At 36.1% G+C, this 22,052-nt stretch overlaps 1 protein-coding gene across 1 annotated transcript in view; it reads right to left on the bottom strand.

The window, feature by feature from the left end:
* The window catches only part of LOC149557081 (Cyclophilin-like peptidyl-prolyl cis-trans isomerase family protein), a 56,116-nt gene that overhangs the window by 3,469 nt on the left and 30,595 nt on the right, over positions 1–22,052 (bottom strand). The window contains exons 4-5 of the mRNA XM_089831763.1: positions 20,866–20,999; positions 12,955–13,039 (exon numbers count right to left, since the gene is read on the bottom strand). Coding sequence (XP_089687889.1) covers positions 12,955–13,039; positions 20,866–20,999 — 219 coding nt within the window. The remainder of the gene's footprint in view (positions 1–12,954; positions 13,040–20,865; positions 21,000–22,052) is intronic.

Below are 22,052 nucleotides of genomic sequence, written 5' to 3'. Positions count from 1 at the left end.
TGTTATAATCTTGCAAAATGGTAAGATGGTTAGTCGTTATAGTTTCAAGTGAAGATAACATGCTAGTTGATTATTTATCACGAATTCATGGAATTGAAAAGGTAGCTAGCCGTTATGATTATTTATATCTTGTTATAATAATATGATTTAATTGCGGAGAATTTCCTTGCAGCAAACACGTTGAAGAAGCATTGTCAAAAAAGAATTAGGCACAAGAGCATCACCATCACCAAGCAAATGGGTTGAGGACCTAACGACTTGAAATAGGATACATCTGTGAGACCCGCATGAGCTATTTAAATAAAAGATTTTGAAAAACATAAATAATTGAGTTAAAATATAACACGTACCACGAGATTTTTAATTAATCTTCATCATATTATTATAATAAATATACAAATAAAATGGCACGATTAAATTATAATAAATGATGTCACCCTATTTATATAGTTACATGCACGTGTGTATATATATATATATATATATATATATATATTATAATAACATTTGAAAATCTTAATCTTTCCAACTTTTCTTTTTTCATTTATTTATTCTTTCCTCTCTCCATAATCGATCTAATACTTGGAATCCGAATGGTTTTTAAATCCTTAGCCAATGAAAGTCAAGAAGTCATGGCTAGTCTTTTTAATAGAAGCCGTGATGGGAGTCGGACACAACTATTCGCATTTCCTTACCATATTTTCTGCCACTGTTCCCAAATTCTTTTTGCAATAAGCCAAGTTCTAGAGTTCACAGTAATTTTCATACATCCACCAACACCTTGAGATTTCCGAATTAAAACTTGGTCGGTTTGTGGGTTGCAATTGAGTCGAGCAAGACTTCCGACTAGACTACCGAGTTAAGAGGGTGCCGGACATAAGCCAAGTTGCTGCGAACTTTATACATATCAGTCATGAAGTACTCCCTTCAATTTATTCTTTCCTTTGTTTGAATGTAAGTTCCACTACTGCCGGCTAAGTATATAAGTCTGTTTATTTCTTAAGACAATGATCATCATAGGTAGCATGCTGACAGTCTCCTGCGATTTATATAGAATTTCCCTTTTATTTTCTTTATTTCTCTTTGTATCTTGAACCAACATTAAAGAAGTTCAGTGGTGACTTTGATTTAGGAGTCTCATAACGTGTAAGAACCATCATGAATAATAATGATATCATTAGCAAAGTTTTATGCTGTCACAAACTATGAGAAGATATTAAGAGCAGTATGCTCATCCAATGCACATAGGAATCAATGGCAATAAAGCCACAATGGTGAAGAGGTGAAAAAGGGGCAATGAGCTCATAAATTCTAATGCACCTGGGATTCACCGGCTGATAGCCATGAAATGGTGAAGAGGTGGAATGAATTTGCAAGAATGCAGAAGAGAAATCAGATATGATTAAATTAATTAATTAAATAATAAATTATGCAATCTTTTAATAATATCTTTTTCAATCAGAAATTGTGATAAGCTAGAACATATATGTTATTCATGAATTGTTGGGAATCAACAGACAGAATCGATTGCTTTGATATCCGAGCACCTAGGATTCACCGGCTGTATAACCATGACAAAGGGTGAAGAGGTGAGATTGAGTCTATAATGACTTAGAAAATAAAAGTCAAATATGATACATTAAATCTAGAATAATATCATTTAATAGCTCATGCATGATCCTATTATTATAACTCATGCTGTCAAGTCGAATGGTGTGTTTAAATACCAAGATGCCCAGAAGATGACAGATGTTCCAAGTCTAATTCCGGGTAGAGAGGGTCTTTCTCGTTTGAGATTGTGTGGGGAATAAGTTAAGGTCTAAGGTTCGGTGGTTAAGCCCCTGACAATGATTCACCTCTCCTCAAGTTGTCGAATGTACAACAGACAAAGATGAGCTATACATTCAATTGTTTGTCGGAAATAGGTATTATCACTTTTATTATGTATATGCAAGAAGGTAAGATTAATTGAGTTAAATCATTGTTATAGTTATTCTACACTTAGATGCGAGAGATAGATTTATGGATTGTCTTTTATTTATATGAATAATAAATATGTGCATATCTTCTATCATATGATATTGGCACAATTAAGCAATCGGAAGGAAAGAAATGATTCAGTGATGTGATGCCCTAATTTTATATGATGGTATTTAGTGGTAATTGTCATTTGATTTTTTTGATATAGCAGTATTGGATGGAAGTCATTATGTGATATTGTTATAGTAGTATCTGTGCACTAATCTGGGTAATTGCAGAAGCATCCCTACAATGATTTCTAATTTCGAATTCCATGGTATGTGGATTTTAATTTCTATAGTAATTCATTGATGGTGTTTTAAGTTCTTAATTAAGAAATCTTGTTTAACTGATTTTAACCATCAATCTCTTTCATATGAAAGAAACTGATTTAATTGTCCTATGAAAATGAAGTAATAATTGTATTTCTTTGAGTATGTTAGTTGTGAATTAAGACCCAGGAAAACTGGTTGTTACAGTAATGATAATGTTGTCCAAGTGATTATGGACAATGCAAAACTTTGCAGGCTTGTAGGTGCTTTGGTAGAGGCTAGGTATTATCACATTGTTTGGACCATGCACTGTCCATTCCTCAATTATGCAAGCAAGTGGCACTCAAATAGATTGGGTGAAGAAAATATGAAGGTGAGAAGAATCAAATGTTTGTGACAAACCAACATATGTCACAAGCTTTTTTCAAAACTTTCTCCAAATTGGAATTATTGAAATTTGATTTTAAAATTTAATTGATTTAGTTTTATTTATGATTTACCATTTTATGTCATGTTTGACATAATAAAATGTGTTACTAACTTACTATTAACATGGTTTGAGGTAGTTGAAACCCGCTTTGCATCACACACAATCATCCTTGGACAACTTGTGAGGGTAAAGGACGCATTGTCACAAATGGTTGTTAGCAACCAATGGGGCATTTGGAAGCATCCAATAAAACAAGGACCCAAAAGGTGAAGGCAATGATATTGGATGATGATTGGTGGACTTGTGTAGATTATGTATTGGAATTCACTAAGCCTATTATGTCTATGTTTTGGTTTGCTGACACTAATAAACCATGCTTGGGGGGCATCTATGATGTCTTGGGCATCATGTTGGAGAAAGTAAAATTGGTAAGTTATAAATATAATCCTCTATCCTTGTGTATTGAGAGATATCTAAAGTTTTACTTAACATAACTTACATGTACATCATTCGATATCCCAAGTCATACAAAGGAGAGAGTGATCTCAAGGACACCACCTACAAAAAGGTGGAATCAATTGTTCTACACCACTCGAACAAAATGACTACACTTTTTCTTCTCTTAGCTTATGCTCTATCTTCCACGTATTATAGCCAAGAGGTACTTGTTACTCCGGGTAGAATGGCACCATATAGATATGTTGAGGTTGCTAGTGGGTATAAGATGGCATTTAGTAAGATGTTCAGCGATCTAGAGGTGGGGGCAAATGTTAGGACAGAATTTGGATTATTCATCTCAAGAAAAAATGCAGACCCTATTGTTGTGATTGACCAAAATAAAATGGATGGTATTACATGGTGGTACCTTCACGAGCAAGATTATCTGTATCTCCAACCTCTTGCACATAAGATCCTATCACAAGTTTTAAAATGGTTATTTTTGGTGACTTCAAATATAGAATTCAACATTAGCAGTTAACACTCTTGAATTTATCTTTTATTTTTTGTTTTCTACTTTGTTTGTTTTCTCTCTAGGTTGCGAGCTCTTTTGTCGCTGAGCTGAATTGGTGTACATACTACTTTATCCACTTAGTGAAGTGCAATTGATCGGGTTAGAAAAAAGCAGAAGACTTGGTATTAGTTCACAACTTGCGCCTCCTAGCACATAACATCCAAAATACAAGAAGGGGGTAGAGAAGCTTTGGGATGTGGCACCCAAGTCTGCTGACTTGGGTATGACTATTCAAGATTTTGTTAGAGCCATTTTACTTAATGTGGACAACGAGGAGGATGACACAGAAGTAGAGGTTGCTAATGGAACTGGTTTTGGTTTCTAATGACGATGATGAGGAGCTTAACAGTAGAAGCGAACATGCCCTTCCATTTTCTCAAACTCATCCACAATACGCCAATATCTTGATTGAGTATGATTGTTCCACATGAATGACTCTACAACTTATACGTCGAGTTTCATTTATCATTAACGTCTCACAACAACTCAAATTTCCTTTGTTCATGCAAAGGTATTTGTTAGATCTTTTGACTAAGCCTATATTATGAATCACATAAGATCGTCATCATATATTAGGGGGCAGGCCCATTAAAATCACATACTAACAAGGTATATTCATGAATCACAATCCTCTTGACTGCTACATTTTATTGATCACTGAAGACTCCATCTCAACATGGTTTACTTTCTCTGAATCAATATGATTGATATCACCGAAGGTTGACTAAATCATATCCTCTATCTATTCCCTCTCTTCCAAGGTTGCATGAAATGTCAGCCTCCCTCTAAATCTCAATCTCCCTCTTTTTCCTTGGTGGGATCGTGGACCCACATCTCTAATGATCTCCCTCCTCTATAATTTTGGCACGTACAAAGGCATCTCTATTCCCTCTCCCAACAACATAGCATCCTTAGATACCTTTGCTTGGATTCGGTTAAGCCTTTCGTACACCTGCATTGGTGCTCTACATTCGATGTACTTCTCGCATTACAGAATGAGTGAGTATAGACTGGCTTTGATAGTAACTTATTCCTTGCTAACCTTCATCATGTCACGGTGGTGGTATTTAAACCGTTCAAATTGCCTTCCAAGGATTGGGGTTAGGAAGTTATGTATGCAATGGTTGTGGAGTTTGGCTTTACATATGCATATCACACTTAGTAGAAAGTTTTCTATTTGATGATATCCATACTTCCAGAATGCATTTTGTTCACTATCACCGTGAATATCTCTTTACCTATCTCGACACATTTCTTGGTCTTCATTTGATAACATGCAACTATTGCTTGATTGCTACTTATGTGTATATGGATACACTTTTCAAAAGATCCCAATTTGTAATGAATAGGTAAATAAATAAATAACAAAAGTGTATTTAATCTGATATATGTTGAGTGGCCTTTTATTATATCTCTCCCATGTGCCTACATGTGTTGGTGGTTGTCAAATATCTTCCAATCCACGCCACCTTTCGTATGAACATATTGCAAAAAGGTGTTTGATGCCTATCTTTTCAACATCTTTTAATCCCTTTCTCAGCAACTACAATTATGCGAAGAGAGGTAGTGTCATTGGTTTTATGACCTAGTGTACAGTGGTCCTTTATCTGCCACGTAGGTGTCCTTACGTACTCTGTCAATTTGCATCTTCCTTCACTTGTCTCGTCTATGTACTCTGCGCCATCTTACTAATTGTACCCAAACTCTTTGTTGCTTCTCTCTCTGCATTTTGTTCGTAATCCTTTCTTAAGTTGTGATGACACTCCATGCACATAATAAGCATAAATTGGCTTTTATGGTTGGCAACATGTATAGTATGAATTGGTAAGTGGTGAGTATGTTTTCTGCATCCCGTTCATAAAATGGCATGGCATTTCAAATTATTCGTAACAATATCTCAAACCCTTGAAGGCGTCTCTATATGATCTTTGTTAGTGCATAGATACATCTCTTTAGAGTTATTCTAGCAACCAATTTCCAAGTTTATATACAATGCCACTGGTGCTCTGACACATGTATGTATGTGCATTGCGCTTAAATTATAATTTATGACAAAGTTTCATCCATTATGCTTTGATGAATGTTTCTTATCCCCTCCAAAGATATCTTCTTAAAGGACACGAGTAAAGGTTAATAAATTAGTTCAATGACTCACAATTGCATTTTCTTGAAAATATCGTCTTGAAGTTGACATGGAAATAATCTTCTCTTTCTCTTCCCTCGTGTTGAATTGACACTTCTTTGTCTGATGAATTTCACAAAGGGCACATACTTTAGACTTTTGTAGTTTTCGATTTCCAAATAGGAATTTGCTTATGTACGTCATCTTGAAGTATATAGCTGATAATTCATTATGTTGTCACAATCTAAGCACTAATAGTCAGTTGTCTTCACTTACAATAATTTCCAACCAGCAACAATTTTAGTAGTCATATATATTATGTTTTGAATATCTTCCTGTTCTCATTTGCAGTTGGCCCTGATACCATGTTTAGTAACATGGATCGATTTCTACAAATGAATTATATTGCCATTGTTATAAATATTTTCCAAATGAAGATTTGGATCTCATGTAAATATGAGAGGAGACATGTCTCCAAGGTTTAATCATCATTTAATTAATACTTATATTTCATAATAATAATTAGTATAATATATATATATATATATATATATGTTACTATTACTTGAATACGCATACATAGAAAATGATGATTTACCATTAATAGCAATGTATCTCAGATCGAATTTATCCGACTGAAGCTACAACTTTAACACCTAGCTTCATTCTGAAATGGCATTTTGAAGGGCCCCTTTGCTCTAATATTTGTCATTGGTTCTTGAGTACCATGCGAGAATTGATGGCCCTCTGCAAGGTGTTCATTAGAAGTGAAAACATAAGCCATTGATGCTTTTCTTTTATTTCTAGTCTTTTGTAAAGGATGAGAATGTGCATTCCTAGCTTCTCCATCTGCCTGCTTTGGCTCTTGAATATATTTGTTCACAATATGGTTTGCAAGAAGGGCTTTAGCTAGTATCCCATCAACTCTTGTCTTTCTTGTAGAAAACGTAATGCCTTTTCGAGGAACAACACATAAATTTGCTTTCACTCTACTATAAGAGCTACTATATTCCTCTTTGCAATGGTTGTCAATCCAAATATAACCTCTTCCACCTGACATTTGTTAAACCATTCCCACATATTTCCATAGTGAAGAGCTTTGATTTATTTTAAACCGGGAATGTTTGGTGCTAGAAACACTTCTCATTCTATGAATCTACAAACAACACACAAATCCACAAACCAATATGAAAAAAGAAAATAAAACTAGAGAGCTCATTTCATTTTGTTAAAAGAATGCAAAACAAAAAAAGAACCTTTAAAAAATAAACAAAATAAACAAAATCCTAAATTGTTGAAATCTTCCTCTTCAATGTCTGAAGAGTTGTCCACACTTGCAACCACATAGGGATAGCTCACAAACAAGCCTAGAGCATGCAACAATCACCTATCAACACTCCTTGAGAAATGGCAACTAAACAAGAAAGTTTAGTGATGGAAGTAAGAAGTTTTCTTTTTCATTCACAAATGCACAAATGACAGATTAAACAACCTCTTTGGTCTTTTTGGTGATCACTTTTAGGGTTGAAGAATCCAACAGACAAAATTTGGCAAAACAATATATTGAAAAAGTGAAAACATGTGTTTTGGGACCAAATTTGGCCTCCGATTATCCGCTGGAAACCAAATTTGCTCAAAAATTTTGCAAATTCTGTGTGGGTTCCTCTATGAGAATTAGCAACAAATTTTGGTCTTTGCTGCAGATTTATCTGCGAAATTGATAAGGACCGGAATTTGTATAGAACTGAACCAGACTTTGCCAGTTCTAGGGGCAAATCTGGTAACACAAAGTTTGATTGCAAAAACCAGAGGAAATTAATTAAAATCAAGTTGCACGGAGTTCGATGTTTTAAGAAGCAAAATGTTTTATCCCACATTCATTTGTGGAGATGTCAACCAAGGCCAAAAGCACTTTGAAAGACCATCAAGCAGCACGAGGAAGTACAATACAAAGAGCCAATTCAAGACTAAGGCCAAAAGGTAGACATTGAAAGCTAAGGCGCCCATTAGCAACCGGCAATCCAAAAAAAGATTGAAAATGAGCCAAGGGCAGTGCTAGTGAAAGAAGATCAAACATTTAAAGGTATTGTGTAAACAAAGAATCTGGTGTACTAAGGTCTGAAAATACTCTTCGCAATGGGCCCCCCACACATGGGGGGGAGATGAAGGATTGTGATATCGAGGAAAGGAAGGCCCTACCTCAAGTAATAAAGAAAGATGGCTGGAGATAACATGCATTCAAGCCCCAGGGACTCGACTTCGGAGTTGGGGTTGCCAGCTCCATGACGGCTGTAGTTGGTTCTGAAGGAAGGAACTTGTTGGGGATGGGCAGAAGATTCCAACCATAAACACCGGGAGAGTGCAGGCGTACCACCCGCCAAGCTCAATCCCTAGGTTAAAGATTGAAGATTGCCTTCTGATTTTATAGGAAATCAACTAAAAATTTTGGGATTGCCTTCCTTTTGCACAAATTAAGGCACAAAGTCACAATCAATTTTTTGGGGCAGTCAGAGGTAAAACAATCATAAGTTTAATGGTTACAAGTTTGTATGCTTCAGACCAAATGTCTGAAATTTATCCAAGGGCTATGATTTGAAAAGGAAAAATCAGAATTACTTTATAGTCTGCCCTCCCTCAAATCTGAACCAGGGCGAGAAAAAATATATCAATTCCTCTTGTCCAAAGTTAGAAATTTTAATGGGGGAGCATCCAGATAAGAAAGCTGTGAGTGTCTTCAAATTTTTCTGATGGAAGCAATCAGACTTTAAAATGCTTTTTTCATCATCAGATCTTACAACTAATGCCTAAATTATGTTCTGCAAGGTATTTGAGTCTGATTTTCTAAGTGAGACTTGTCTTCAGACTTGTTTCTCAAACTTTATTTTCAGACTTGAACTTCATTTGCAAACTTTGAAAATTCTGATTTTCTCAGTCATAAAACCTCAAATCAATAGCAAAACCAGGGATAATAAAGTCTGAAATTTATTTTCTCAATCGGATTTCTTTGTAAAATAATAACTTCAAACTTTATACGGGATAGTGGCTGATCAAAAGGTGAAGACAGCCGATTCAAGGAGATTAAGTTCAAAGGAGGATAACACTTAAAGATGACAAAGAAGCTTGACAAAGGAAAGAAAATAAATAGATCATATTTCAAGATCGAGCCTTCGTCAGGCAGGGACACGGGGACAAATCCACTTTTAAAAGAAAAATTGAATTCATGGGCAAATTCAAGTTCAAGGAAAATAGGAAAATGAAGACTGTGAAGAAGGCAAATTCCATAAAAGAATTGATTGCAAGAAAAATGAAGGAAACGTGTTAGGTGATGGACAAAGAAGAAACAGATAAAGGGTCAGCAAGAAGGGCCCAGCAATACGAAGGTTGAGCAGATCAAGGCTAAGCAGATTCAAGTCAAGGATGTGGAGGATCGCCATGAGGATAAAGATAACTAGGAATCTCAAAAACACTAAAGGAGGATTAGCTCAAGGATATTAAATTTTAAGGAAGCCTAGTCACTTCAAGAGGATCAAGGTCAAAATATCAGGGAGGGAGCAATTTTGAGATAATTGCAAGGAGAAGATTTCCAAATAAGAGGGGATGAGAAATAGAAAAGAAGCAAGGATTACTTAAAAAAGCGGTGGCATCTACTCATCCTCGTCCAATTAAATTATTTCATGTGTACATGTGGAAAGCACATTCTAGAAGATGATCACATTGGGTGACTTGGCATTCCATTTTACTGCATTGTAATGGCATCATTTAATGTTTGTAGTAACCCTAATTAGGGTTTTCTTTGGCAAAATCTTGGTCATTGGTTTCAAATCAATCTTGGCCATTCATTGTATTCGGGGCTCCTATATAAACTCCACTCCTCTCATTTGTAAAAGAGATTTTTCTGGAATTGTCAAAGAGATACTGCCATAATTGGAATAAATCATTGAAGTGTGGCAATTTAGTGAAAATTATTAATTGTTGCATGGTCCTTTCATCTCTCAAATTAGCTTAGAAATTTGCCTCAAGTATTTAGTTTAGAATTTTCTTTAAGCAGTTTAGTAGGATGAAAGCAATTGTGGATGAATCTTTTGGAGCTCATTTAGTTCATACTACTTGTGAGTTGCTGATAGTAAGTCACTCTACGTGGTCATCTTGAATTGAAATACAAGATTAACTTCAATTGTTATTTACACATTGATATGCATCCATTGATTCTGTTGGTGTCATAATAATGATTTGAACATCTGTAATCTATCTTAAAAGATTGCACTAGCTTGGTGGAAGTTGGTGACAAAACTAAGCCTAGGAGAGTTCACAAATGCATTCATGGTCTCTTGCATTCCACAATTAGCTTAGGTTGATATAGCATTCCTAGACCCTTATCTCTTTGCAATTTATTTCAAACCTTGTCCGTTAAGGATCAAGTACTCCATTGCATAACATTCACACAAAGTTGACAAACTCAGATTGAATTAGCATAAGTCCCCTTGAATAACCAACATACATCAAGCCAAATGAGCTCACCCACACTCAAGTTGCAAGTTCTCAGTTGGAGCCTTGGAGTTGCCTCTATGATCTTCTACGTAATCACGGCATACATTGTGTATTTGTTCAAGAGACGATAGAGTGTCCTTTGGCACTTTAATCTGTGTTGGTGTGGTCATAAAACATGCATCAACACTAGGGTACTCTCCAAATTTCTTGGAAGAAAACCTATTTTTAAGGAGAATCTTTTGACCTACAACTAATTACAACTTAGGATTTAGTGGGCAAATGGCACACGCAATACTAACATTCCCCCACAAGTGATAGAAGATGCAAGGCTCATAACCTTTTTGCATCAATAGGATTTATCTACGCTCAATGGCTTTGGAGAGAACCGACAACATTTTGATCTTAACTCTATCATCCTCAACCATCGTGTGAACAAAGTGATACTAAATAATAAATATCAATATGCTTGGTACAAGCATGGTGCATCAGATTGTTTACCAAACAAATGGCACTCTGACTGTCACATTTTGTCTTGAATTGTCAACACGAAAAGCCAGTAGCTTGAACACAATCTCTATCTAGCATATTGACTCTTACAGGCACGCGTAACAACCGTGTGTAACAGCTCTATTTCTGTTCTGGACAACAGAACCATAAGTTGCCTCCTACCCATCCGGCCAAGTACACCTCCAAACTAAGTCACTGCTATCATTTGTTAACTCTTACTTTCTAAAGTCCCAACAGAGTCTGAATCAGCAATCCCTGATGCCAAGTATTTTGCGGTTTACCTACATCGATAAGTACCATGACAACAAATAAAATGATCGTAAGCACCCCACATATATCCGGAGAAAAAAAAAACTCGAATGATCCCAGTGCTCTCTACCAGATTAGACATAACCTGCAAACTACTACTACTTGGCAATATTGAATCTCGTACATTTGCATATAACAACCTACTTAGAATGCTACCATAAAGAACATTATATATATCAAAAAAAATCATCATCTGATTTAACAGACCAATCCAAAGGTAATTTAGTACTGACAGGTAAGGAAAAACTCAACACTAGCCTACAGTCCTACATGGTAAACAGCTGCAAAATAATATCAACATGACTACTCTAACTAGACCAATATTTTTTGTTAAACTGGTCTCTAATAATTACAATAACCCAGATATATGTTGCAGCTTCCAAATATTTCATGTCGAAGACACACAAAAAAGGTTTGAGCTCCCTAATCATACACTTGATTCCAATGAACATGTTATCAACATAGAAGACAATGATTAGCAATTAATCATCAATCAATTTGAAATAAACATGGTAATCAGAGTCACTTCTTACAACTCCAAGTTCCCATGTGTGAGATTTATCATTTGCAGGGGAGGATTTTTTGGCACAACTTACCTTCTCATCATAATTATCAATGATAATCCACTCATCATGATCAATCCCTAAGATAGAAGGTCTGCTACACCATTTGCCTTTTTGCAGCAATGCCGAATTGAACAAATATCAACCCAATGAAGTAGTGGCCATTCTTGTAATAGAATCTTTCGATTTTCAAGCTTGGTTATGCACTTTTCTAGAAGGCTTTTATCACACTCATTGAATCTACCTCGATAACAAAATTGTTGATATTTTGGAGGGGCTTTTGAAGGCCTAAAATCACCACTTGAGCCTCAATTCATAATTTGGAGCCATATTGTAGTTTTTACATGCTGCAACAGTGAAAGACTCTGAGTTATCTTTAACGATACATCTGGACCCAGCTTTCCTACGATTTCCACAAGATGCCCCATCAAAATTGAAATCGATACACTCATTCTACAGAGGGATCTATCTTATTGCATTTCTAGATAGCTTATTAGTTTCACCCCTGGCAGTCACACTAATAAGGGATGATGCATTATTGTTATAATTAATTTATTACAACTAAATAACTTTATTATATGCAATAAATTTATAATGAATGTGGTGTGGTTTCAAATTTATTCCTCTTTTCAAGTTAAAATATGTATATATTTATGACTGATATAACTTACCAGAAGACCTAAATCCGAATGGTAATTTAGGATATTAGGCTTATGTTAGTCCAGTCAGCGCTCACAATGTATAGCCACAGAGTCACTGCAACCCTATTGTCTCCACAAACAAAATACAAATTTTGCATCTGTTGTTTTGTTCAGTTGTCGGTGAGTTAAATGAATGTCTTCTTTCTAGTGTCAAAATTAGAAAATTCCTGCAGGATACGTCTCTTGCAGAACTGTATTTCTTTGTACTACTCAAAGAATCTGCATAGCTGTAGTTTGGCGTCTGTAATCCTTGTATTTTACAAAATAATGAATTCTGTTTTTTATTAATACTCTCTATTGTCACACGAATAAAATAACTCTAATGTCACACCTTTATCATAATAAACCAACCAAAATTGTTATTCTTTAATACAACAATGAAGATATCCAAAAGTACGTAGACAAGTATCCCCACCATGCTACAAGTAAAAGTGGGGATTGCTAAAATGATTCGGTGCTATAGTAAAAAATATTATATACAAAGACTAGAATACTTGAGGTCTCTTTTAAACAAGGATTGCAAAGAAATACCGGTCATTCTTGTCAGTCTGAACATTTCCAAGTCGTTTGACTACTTCCATGCCTCTGCAAACCCTCCCAAAAATTGTATGTTTTCCTGCAATGAACCATATGTATATTTGAAAAGGGCTGCCCAAATTGATAGGAACTATATTCAAGCTTGTAAATGTATTTGCGTAGTATTCAGTCGTCTCAAAACATGGCAAAAATGCAAAAAAAGTTCCATCAGCTAAAAAAATTATCACGTCCATTTCTTTAAAAAGGTGGTAATGCACAGCAAAATTCCACCAAGTGGCCTCTATATAGAAAGATTTGTTGCAATGAACATGTTTACAGTACAAAGAAACTACTGTTTCATGTAGAAATATCCTTTCATTCAGATAATGTCAAATAAAGGACTCTTGATATTAAGAATATATGATCAATTGATTCTCAACGCATCATCTACACATATCTGCATAATGATTGGTTTAAAGAACAACATAAGTTGTGTTTCCAAAATCCACCAATTTTTCCACTTACACTCTCAGAGTTTACAATCTACTTAACACTCGTGATTGTTAGCTTAGAAAAATTTCATCACAGTTCGGAAAAATCTCCACACTATCCGTCAGAAAGTTTAAATAGCATTGTCCATATTTGGGACTCAACCATGCCACCATCTTCCGCTTACACCATCAAATGTTTCAAATGTATCTGTTGATGCATTCTCATTTGAAGAATCAACTCCTATATTATACATGTTCTTTGGGGACTCAATTTAAGCCCAGGTCCATCTTATCACCACCTGATTTTGTAAAATTTGTTTACTAATGTCATGTTCTAATATTTACGAATAATACATGTTCCTTAGGGACTCAGTTTTAGCCCAGGTCCATATTCTCACCATCCAATTTATAAAATATTGTTTATTAACGTCATGTTCTAATATTTACAAATAATGCATGTTCTTTGGAGACTCAATTTTAGCCCAAGTCCATCTTACCACCAGCCAATTTTGAAAATATTATTTATTAGCATCATTTTCTAATATTTAACTAAGTTGCCAGTTCGGATTACAGTCATTCATTCAAATTTTATATGGGTTGGGTTCGGATTCATTTTGAGGTTGTCCATACAAGAATATATCTTTTTATATGTGTGTGTGTGTGTAGAACAGCAAATGAGTTCATACACCACTATGCTAATATTAAAGCAACATAGAAAAATACATCACCACATATATTAACATTTTAGTCCAAATTGTTAAGTTTTATGGATCTCTGATAAATAAAACTGTTACAATAAATATGGGAACAATAGAACTCTTACTTGTATTACTGTAGAGCAGAGTTGCCCTCCAAATACTGATGATCTCTGATTTTGTATGCAGAATCTACTTCTTCGAATATTGCTGATAATGTGAGATGTATACTGTATGTAACAATGACCCTGCAGATTAGATAATAAAGAAAAGTGCTGATGATTATTTGAATGCAGATCGCTGAGTCCAAGATGTCGTATATTGATGTTGTTCTACAGCGATCTGATTACCCGAATATATATAGCAGCAAAGGGTCATGACCCCCGTAGAGTCATGGCTCTACGTGACCTTTGGCCATGAAGAGTCATGTCTCTACGATGGCATGACCAATAACTGCCTTGTTAACACAATGTAATCTTAACCATAATGCAGTTGGCAATCACAAGTAATGCTGTGCATTATGCCCGATTTAATGCCATTAGCATTCAATGGACAAGGTAACAGATTGAAGGTGAATATATGATTTATAATTATGATTATTCAATCATAATTAAATATATATGAGAACATCATAGTTATAAACATTCTAAGATATATATTATTAATACATTTATAGAAATAGGATATAATGAGATTATATATTAATCCACACAATTATATATATATATATATATAATCAAAGAGTTTAATCTTTAAGATCACATCTCGTATTTTATCCCATAGAAGCTATAAAACATTAACACAAATGACATAACAAAATGCCAAAATACATTACTATATCAATGTTACAGTTCAAAAACAATAATGTCAACATCAATAATCAGCCATCACTGATCATATATCATCAAAAACCATCATGCTCAATGGTCAATTAAATAATATATTTACATCTTCGTAGATAAGATTGTTTCTACGATCCTTTAAGTTTCTTATTAGAAACTTTCTATTTTGTACATTTGTAAATTCTTTATAATGATCTCTTCGATCATTTGGTAATGCATCATATTTTATCAATTTGTACATTTGTAGATTTTATTCTTCTGATTCGGAGAGCTTCTTGGAGCCTATAACCCTAGGACAAAAACTATAAGAGGTTGTTGGTTTCAATAGTGAAACTATCTACCCTAGCCAGAGTTGAAAAATATTAATCGAAAATTTCACTAAGTTTCTTAAGTGATTGTTTCGAAATCGTTAAGTCTCTTTCTGAGACAAATATTCAGGAAGTTCAGAGGTTTGTTGCATGAGACTTTTATATCATCTCAGAGGTTCAACAGATACTATTTTGAAGTCAATATTGGCTTTTGGGATTGACTTTACTGGTAGCATTATTTTGTGAGATTGGCGCCATTAATCAAGCACGTGGCACTCTGTTAACTTGTGTGAACTTATCCATAAGTCTGTGGTCTCTCATTTTATCAGCGTGGCACCTAATATTCATGGCGTGAAGCTGTGTGGCTTGATTTGCATCTGCAGGTGCGGGCTTCTCTTCCTTGTGCAGGTCTTTGGAGGCTCAGGAGACTTCATAGCCAGCTACTTTGAGAGGGTGTCCTTCCTTATAGGTGCAAGCCTCTATCTCCTCGTATCGAATTGTTTTGGAAGCTGATATTCTCCTTGGATTTGAGCTCATTGTTGAGTTCCTGCTTCTTATCTTATTTAAGCTTTCCGATATAAGACTATTATTAATAAATGCCAGTGATTTGATAAAGTTGAAAATGAATATATCAACCGTATTTTGAAGTGGAGTTCAATACAAATCCTGTGCAAACATTATTGCCGCTATAAAAAGTTCAGAATGCACTATGATTTCTTATGTGTTTCATTATATTAATAATCAAAGTAATGAGAATCAGAATCGGATCGGAATCGGCAAAAGGCCGAACCGAAGCACGAATCGGCCATGAATCGGCAAACTTAAAAAACCCTTGAAATTTAGTAACTTATTTCATAAACCCTTTATCGCTGATTTGATTCACCAATTCAGAAAAAATTGATTGGCTTGAATCGAATCACCGAATCACGTGAATCGTTGTGATCCTCGTTACTATGTATTAATTACATGCTTATTTCTGTTGTTTAAATCAGCACTGGATATCAATATTATAGATTCTGCTAAACTCATTAAACAAGCAAAATCCATCAAACCTGCAAGACTGAAACACACTGAAAAGCAGTATTCAAAACTAGTAAAAGAGGAATAAGTGTACTGCGGACTGAGATTTGGCGGTGTTATGAAAGGGATCTTTACATTGGCATCAAAGCTGCTTTTCCTAACAGCGTGTCTATGAGTGAGAGAACAGATGTACTATACCAGAAAATTAAGGAGACCACAGCAATAACCCACTCAAGTTTCTGCATTGGAATTCATTTTTTTGAATCCATGCTATTGCCTCTTCTTTATTTCTTATTTTTTGTGCATTGGGAAATGTGCAAGATGGCATCATTGACCAACTTGATGTTGGAATGCAATCAGAGGTTTCAGTGGCAAGAACTATAACACCTGGAAGCAGTGCATGCTGACAATCTTTGAATATCATCAACTTGAGACGATTGTTTTGGGTTCAGAGACTCATCCTGCCACAGTCCAAGCAGATATGGACAAGTTTGATCACAGAATCAAGAAGTTGTCATACATCTCAAGCTCCGTGCCACACATGATCAGTTGCCTCAGATTCCTTTCGACAAGTCTGCAGCAAACAATTGGCAGCATTTGAAGGAGTTGCATGAGACATTAAACAAAAGCTGAGCATTCTTTTTGAAGAACAAGTTGTTCTCCATCGTGATGGATGAATGGCATGTCCTTACAAGAGCATCTCACGAAGATTAAGGACATTCACAATCTCCTCAAAGCCATTGGTTGGAAAATGGAGGAAGAGGATATTGTAGTCATCACCTTGAAGAGTCTCCCAAAATCTTATGAGCACTTTATAGAGACTCTCAATATTACTGCTACTAATGTTGATATGAAATTTTCAGAGTTATGCACCAAACTTCTACAGCATGATCATTGGAAACAATAGTTTGGTAGCAATGCCACCTCGTCCTCCAAAGAGCAAGCCTTTTCAGTCAAAACCTTTCACAAGGACAAAGGAAAATCTCAAACAATCTCGCCATCTCAGCAAAAGGGATGTTTCAAAGAAGAAGAAGGTGCAGTGTAATTGTTGTCACAAATATGGCCATTTGCTCAAGGATTGTTGCGATCGATTGGCTTCTGAACAGTAGAATCAAGAAGGGTCTCAACCTAAAGTCAATGTTAATGAGCACACACAATAGAAAGAGTCTGCCTTTTATGCCTTCATGGCTAAAAGACCTGCAGACCATGTCAAATCTTCTGCTTCGTATATAGATTCTTATACTTTTCGGCATTCCACTCACAAGCATGATTGGTTTACTGAATTATTTATATTTGGAAGAGGTGAAGTGTATACTATTGTTGGCAAGGGCAATGTACAAATACAGTCTGGTGGGAGGAGTCTCATTTTCCACAATGTATACTATGTTCTTGGCATGGAACTCAACCTACTCTTAGAGTCGAATCAAGTGGCATTCTCCTTAGCTTGATGTGATATTCAATTCACACAAGTGCTCTATTGTTGATCATGCGACATGCACTATTGTTGTTGTTGTTGTTATTGAGGATTACGATCTATAGAGACTTGTGGATACTGGTGATTCTCTTGAGCATCCTTTAGCAGCAAAATCAGCTTCTATGAACAATCTCTGGCATCAGAGATATGATCACATGAACATTCATTATCTTTCTCAACTTGTTCAAGATGATTTAGTACTTGGCCTACCTAAAATTCAAACTCAAAATCAATGAGTTTGTGAAGCTTGTCAGGCTCGAAAGCAACACAAGACGTCGTTCAAGGATGGTGACTCGTGGCAAGCCTCTAAGGTACTATAGTTAGTCCATGTTAATGTATGTGATCCAATGAATACTCCTCTTACTAGGTGCTGACATTTCTCACTTCTTGTTGATGATTTCAATAGAAAAATGAGGGTGTACTTTCTTAAACAAAAATTAGGTGTTTACTATAATTCAGAAATTAAGGCCTTAGAAGGAAAAGTCTAGTTGTTCTATTTTATATATATATATAAAATAGAACAACTATTAACCCTACTATTAACCTTATTACTTGCAATTGTGAGATGCCTTCTTGTTTAGTCTTTCACACCATTTGTTTTTTTATTATTATTTTTCTAGCTTTGGGGTGTGTGCAATCCCTTTCTCTTGGTCTCCTTTATTTGGTGAGTCTATGCTAAATTTGCAACTTACATTATTTTACATCTCTTGCTCTCTCATCTTGATGATGGATCACGTAGTGTGATTTGAAACATTGATGGCAAAAATCTCTACATAATCTAATCCAGAAACTAAGTCTCATAACTATTATGAGGTTACATGAGTGTGGAGGGAAGATTCAAGACTTCACAGGGTTTTTCAGGTGCCATTCAAAGTACCATCAGGGTGCCCTCTCTCACCTGCGCTCTTCGATATCTACATTGATGAGCTCGAGACTTTCCTCCGAGACTTCTCACTTCCTAGTGATAGATGCTACTTACACTAAGTTTTGATATCCATTTTGCTCTTTGCTAACGAAGTGGTCCCTTTGGCTTCTTCCTCAAAGGGGCTTCAACTGCTTCTTGATGATTTGGCCTCCTTTTGTGATTTGTGGCAATTAGTCGTGAATGTACACAAGACCCGAGTGATGATCTTGGTCTTCAGCTACTTGAAGTCCTCATGTCTCGATTTCTAATTTTAGGGTGATGAGATTGAGATCACCTCCTCTTATAGTTACTTGGGGGTTAAGTTCTTCGGACCCCGTTTTAGCTTGAGAGCTGTTATGCAACCTCAAGTCAACAAAGGGCTTCGTTCCCTAGCTATGATTGAGAGGTGGTGCTTCAGACATCATTTCCAGGATACCACAACCAAGATGTCCCTCTTGGACTCCTTGATCAAACCAATTGTCCTCTATAGCTTTATCGCTTGGGGGCCTTCTCTACTGGAGTCTGACTAGGCTTCAGTTGAGCGAGTCCATACCCTCCTTTGACGCATTATCAGATCTCATCAGTCCACCCCACATAGTATACTCTTAGCCAAGTTTGATACCCACCCCTTCAGGCTTACGACTATCTTTGATCTTGTTTGGTTTCTCCATCGGCTTCAAGGCTTCATGGACTCCTCTAAGGGTCATCACAGATATTCTTACCTAACCTATTGCTCTTTTGAGATGGTTATGGAGACTAGACCAGCTAGCAAAGCTCATTGTTTGTTCACTCAAGCCTCTTCTCTTCTTGGTTTGGTTGGGATTACGATCCATCACCCCCCCACCCTTCCAGTTCTCCCTGGATGCCCCTGCTCATCTCCTTCCATCTCGACAAGAGTTGAATGAGCATGTTCAAATCAACATCTACAAACAGTATATCATCATGACATGTAGTAACTCTCTGACGGGGCTCCGCTTGAGGATGGCCTTCTACATTGAGCATTACAAGGATATCCAGTACAAGATCATTGTTTTCCCTCAATACCTCACTCGTCTTTGGACTCATGCCCTATGCATCTCCTTGGGGTCCTTTAGGGTGGGCTCTCATCGGCTAAGCACTTAGACAAGCCATCAAATTAATAGAGAGGGCAGGATTTGCCGCCTCTACCCGCTTGGGGAGGTGGAGTCGAAGACTCATTTTGTTTTCAGTTGCCCCATCTACTATGAGATATGGGGGAGGTTCCATTGCTTGTTCAAAGGGTGTTTGAGTCTTCTTTTACTTCAGATTCACTAATTAGCAATGTCTTGCCCTTTACTTGTAGGAAGCCATGCAGCTTCGTGACCACTCTTGAGCTTCAATTCTTGTTGAGACGGATTTTAAACCAACTCATCAACTCCTCTCTTGGGTCTCCTACTAGAGGGACGAAGAGGTTGTTTGGTCACCACTCTTCATGGTACACTAGATCTATGAGACCTCACAAAGGGTACTCTCAGCACCAGCATCCTATCTCCAGTGACTTCTCAAGACGTCTCAGGGCTTCCTAACCATACCCTTCGGTTCTGGAGTACTTCTCACCTGTGAAGAGTTCTTAGGTTTCACTTGTTTTGGCATTTTACTTTCCTGTTTTGTTCTTTCCGCAAGCATTGCTTGGTGCTCCAGCTACTGGCTGCGGCCTTGTTGTACGCTCTTTAGTCCCTTGGGCCCATTTGTGGTTTCTTGTTGGACATTAAAAATTTTATCTTATCCAAATAGAAGGGCTTGTAGGAATGAAAACATTGGACAGACAAGAACTACCCTCGAAAGATATTCTGATCAAGAATTCAGTCCGAAATTCTCCTTATTTCAAACCCTACTCATATGCTGCCATTGGTATGTTGGTAGTGAAATCACTCACCATACTCGCATTCTTTAGTTACAACTTTCATACTCATGTTCTTTTATTTACAATTTTTTCTTTGCAAACAGACTATTAAACCACAATAATGACAAAAATAAAATGTGGTGAGGAAAAACACACAATGGACGTGATAAAAAAACTACGCAAAAGAAGTTGTTGGAGCAAATTCAAACAATATATAAATGACCAGTTCCTCAATGCAATGCAGTAATTCCAGCTGTAACAACTGTTTATTTGATTGAATACAGAAAAAAATCAACCAACCAAGTTATTTAGTGCCCACATAAATAAGTACCATCAAGCCATGGCGTCGGTGCTAGTGAAATGAAGAACTGACTGCCATTTGAATTGGGACCTGCATTTGCCATGGATAAGATACCAGCTCCAGTATGTTTTAGCTCACGGGTGATCTCATCTTCAAATTTGGCGCTGCCAACATCAAAAACAAATAATTAATACAGAAGTGTACCACTTTGCTAATCAAGTTAATACAAATGATTATTTCTCACAGATTTACCAGACTATTAAGAAACACCAGCCAACAATGTGCCAAGAGAATCTTCAATACCAAATTATACTCCATTAGTAGTGAATTGGATATAAGCCTTTACTAAATTGCAAGTGAGAGCAATATTAACATTATATATCACCCCACACATGCAGCCAAACATGAGCCAATTGACTTGAAGAGAAATAATAACAAATAACTCAAAGAAATGGAACAGAAAAAACAGAGAAATTGTGAGAAGAATGCAAAGCATCGACAATGTGTCTGGATCATGTGCCTATCACATGACTTCAATTAGAAAGCTAGAAAACTGTGGGAAAAGATTTGTCTGACGGACTATGGAAATATCATGCTTTTGAAAGAAGATAATTAAATTCCATGAATAATTAGTACAGAGCAAAGGAAACCGCCAATAAGGAGGATTACAAATTTCTAATTCAAAATTACACTAAATGATGAAGCAACAACTTGGTATTACCAAAATTATCAGATGGAAGTCATGAAATGAAACATGTGCAAAAATGATATCATGTTCTGCAAGTAGAATGTATGCACTAAACTTCACTTGTACATAAAAGCCCTTAGATAATTTATATTTTGATTGATGAACAAAGTCTGGGTTGTGTGACAAAAGCCTGCCAACAATTTGTACAAGTCATTCGAATAAACAAATAGCAATTTTAAAAGGAAGCCTTAGGGAAAATGCTGAAGAGCTGAAGAACACAAGAGTTGTCTTCGGATTTCAACCAAAGAGTATCATCCTTGCATGCAAAGTGTAATTATAGAATTCCTCAAATAAACTAGCCAAGTTGTCAACCTAGTCATGTTAATAGGGTGGTGTACACCTTGCACAAGAAATAATTATTTAATTAAGTAAAACAATTATTTACTTGTGGTGCATATTAGATGTGCTTAGCCACATTCAATATTTATTTGACTTCACTTGTCAAGTTGTATGTGACATTGGTTAGATG

This window comes from Cupressus sempervirens, chromosome 5 (assembly GCF_028749045.1).
Source record: "Cupressus sempervirens isolate cs-2001-9-10 chromosome 5, ASM2874904v1, whole genome shotgun sequence".
In the NCBI taxonomy this organism is placed as follows: domain Eukaryota; kingdom Viridiplantae; phylum Streptophyta; class Pinopsida; order Cupressales; family Cupressaceae; genus Cupressus; species Cupressus sempervirens.
This window is presented reverse-complemented; position numbering and strand designations above follow the sequence as displayed.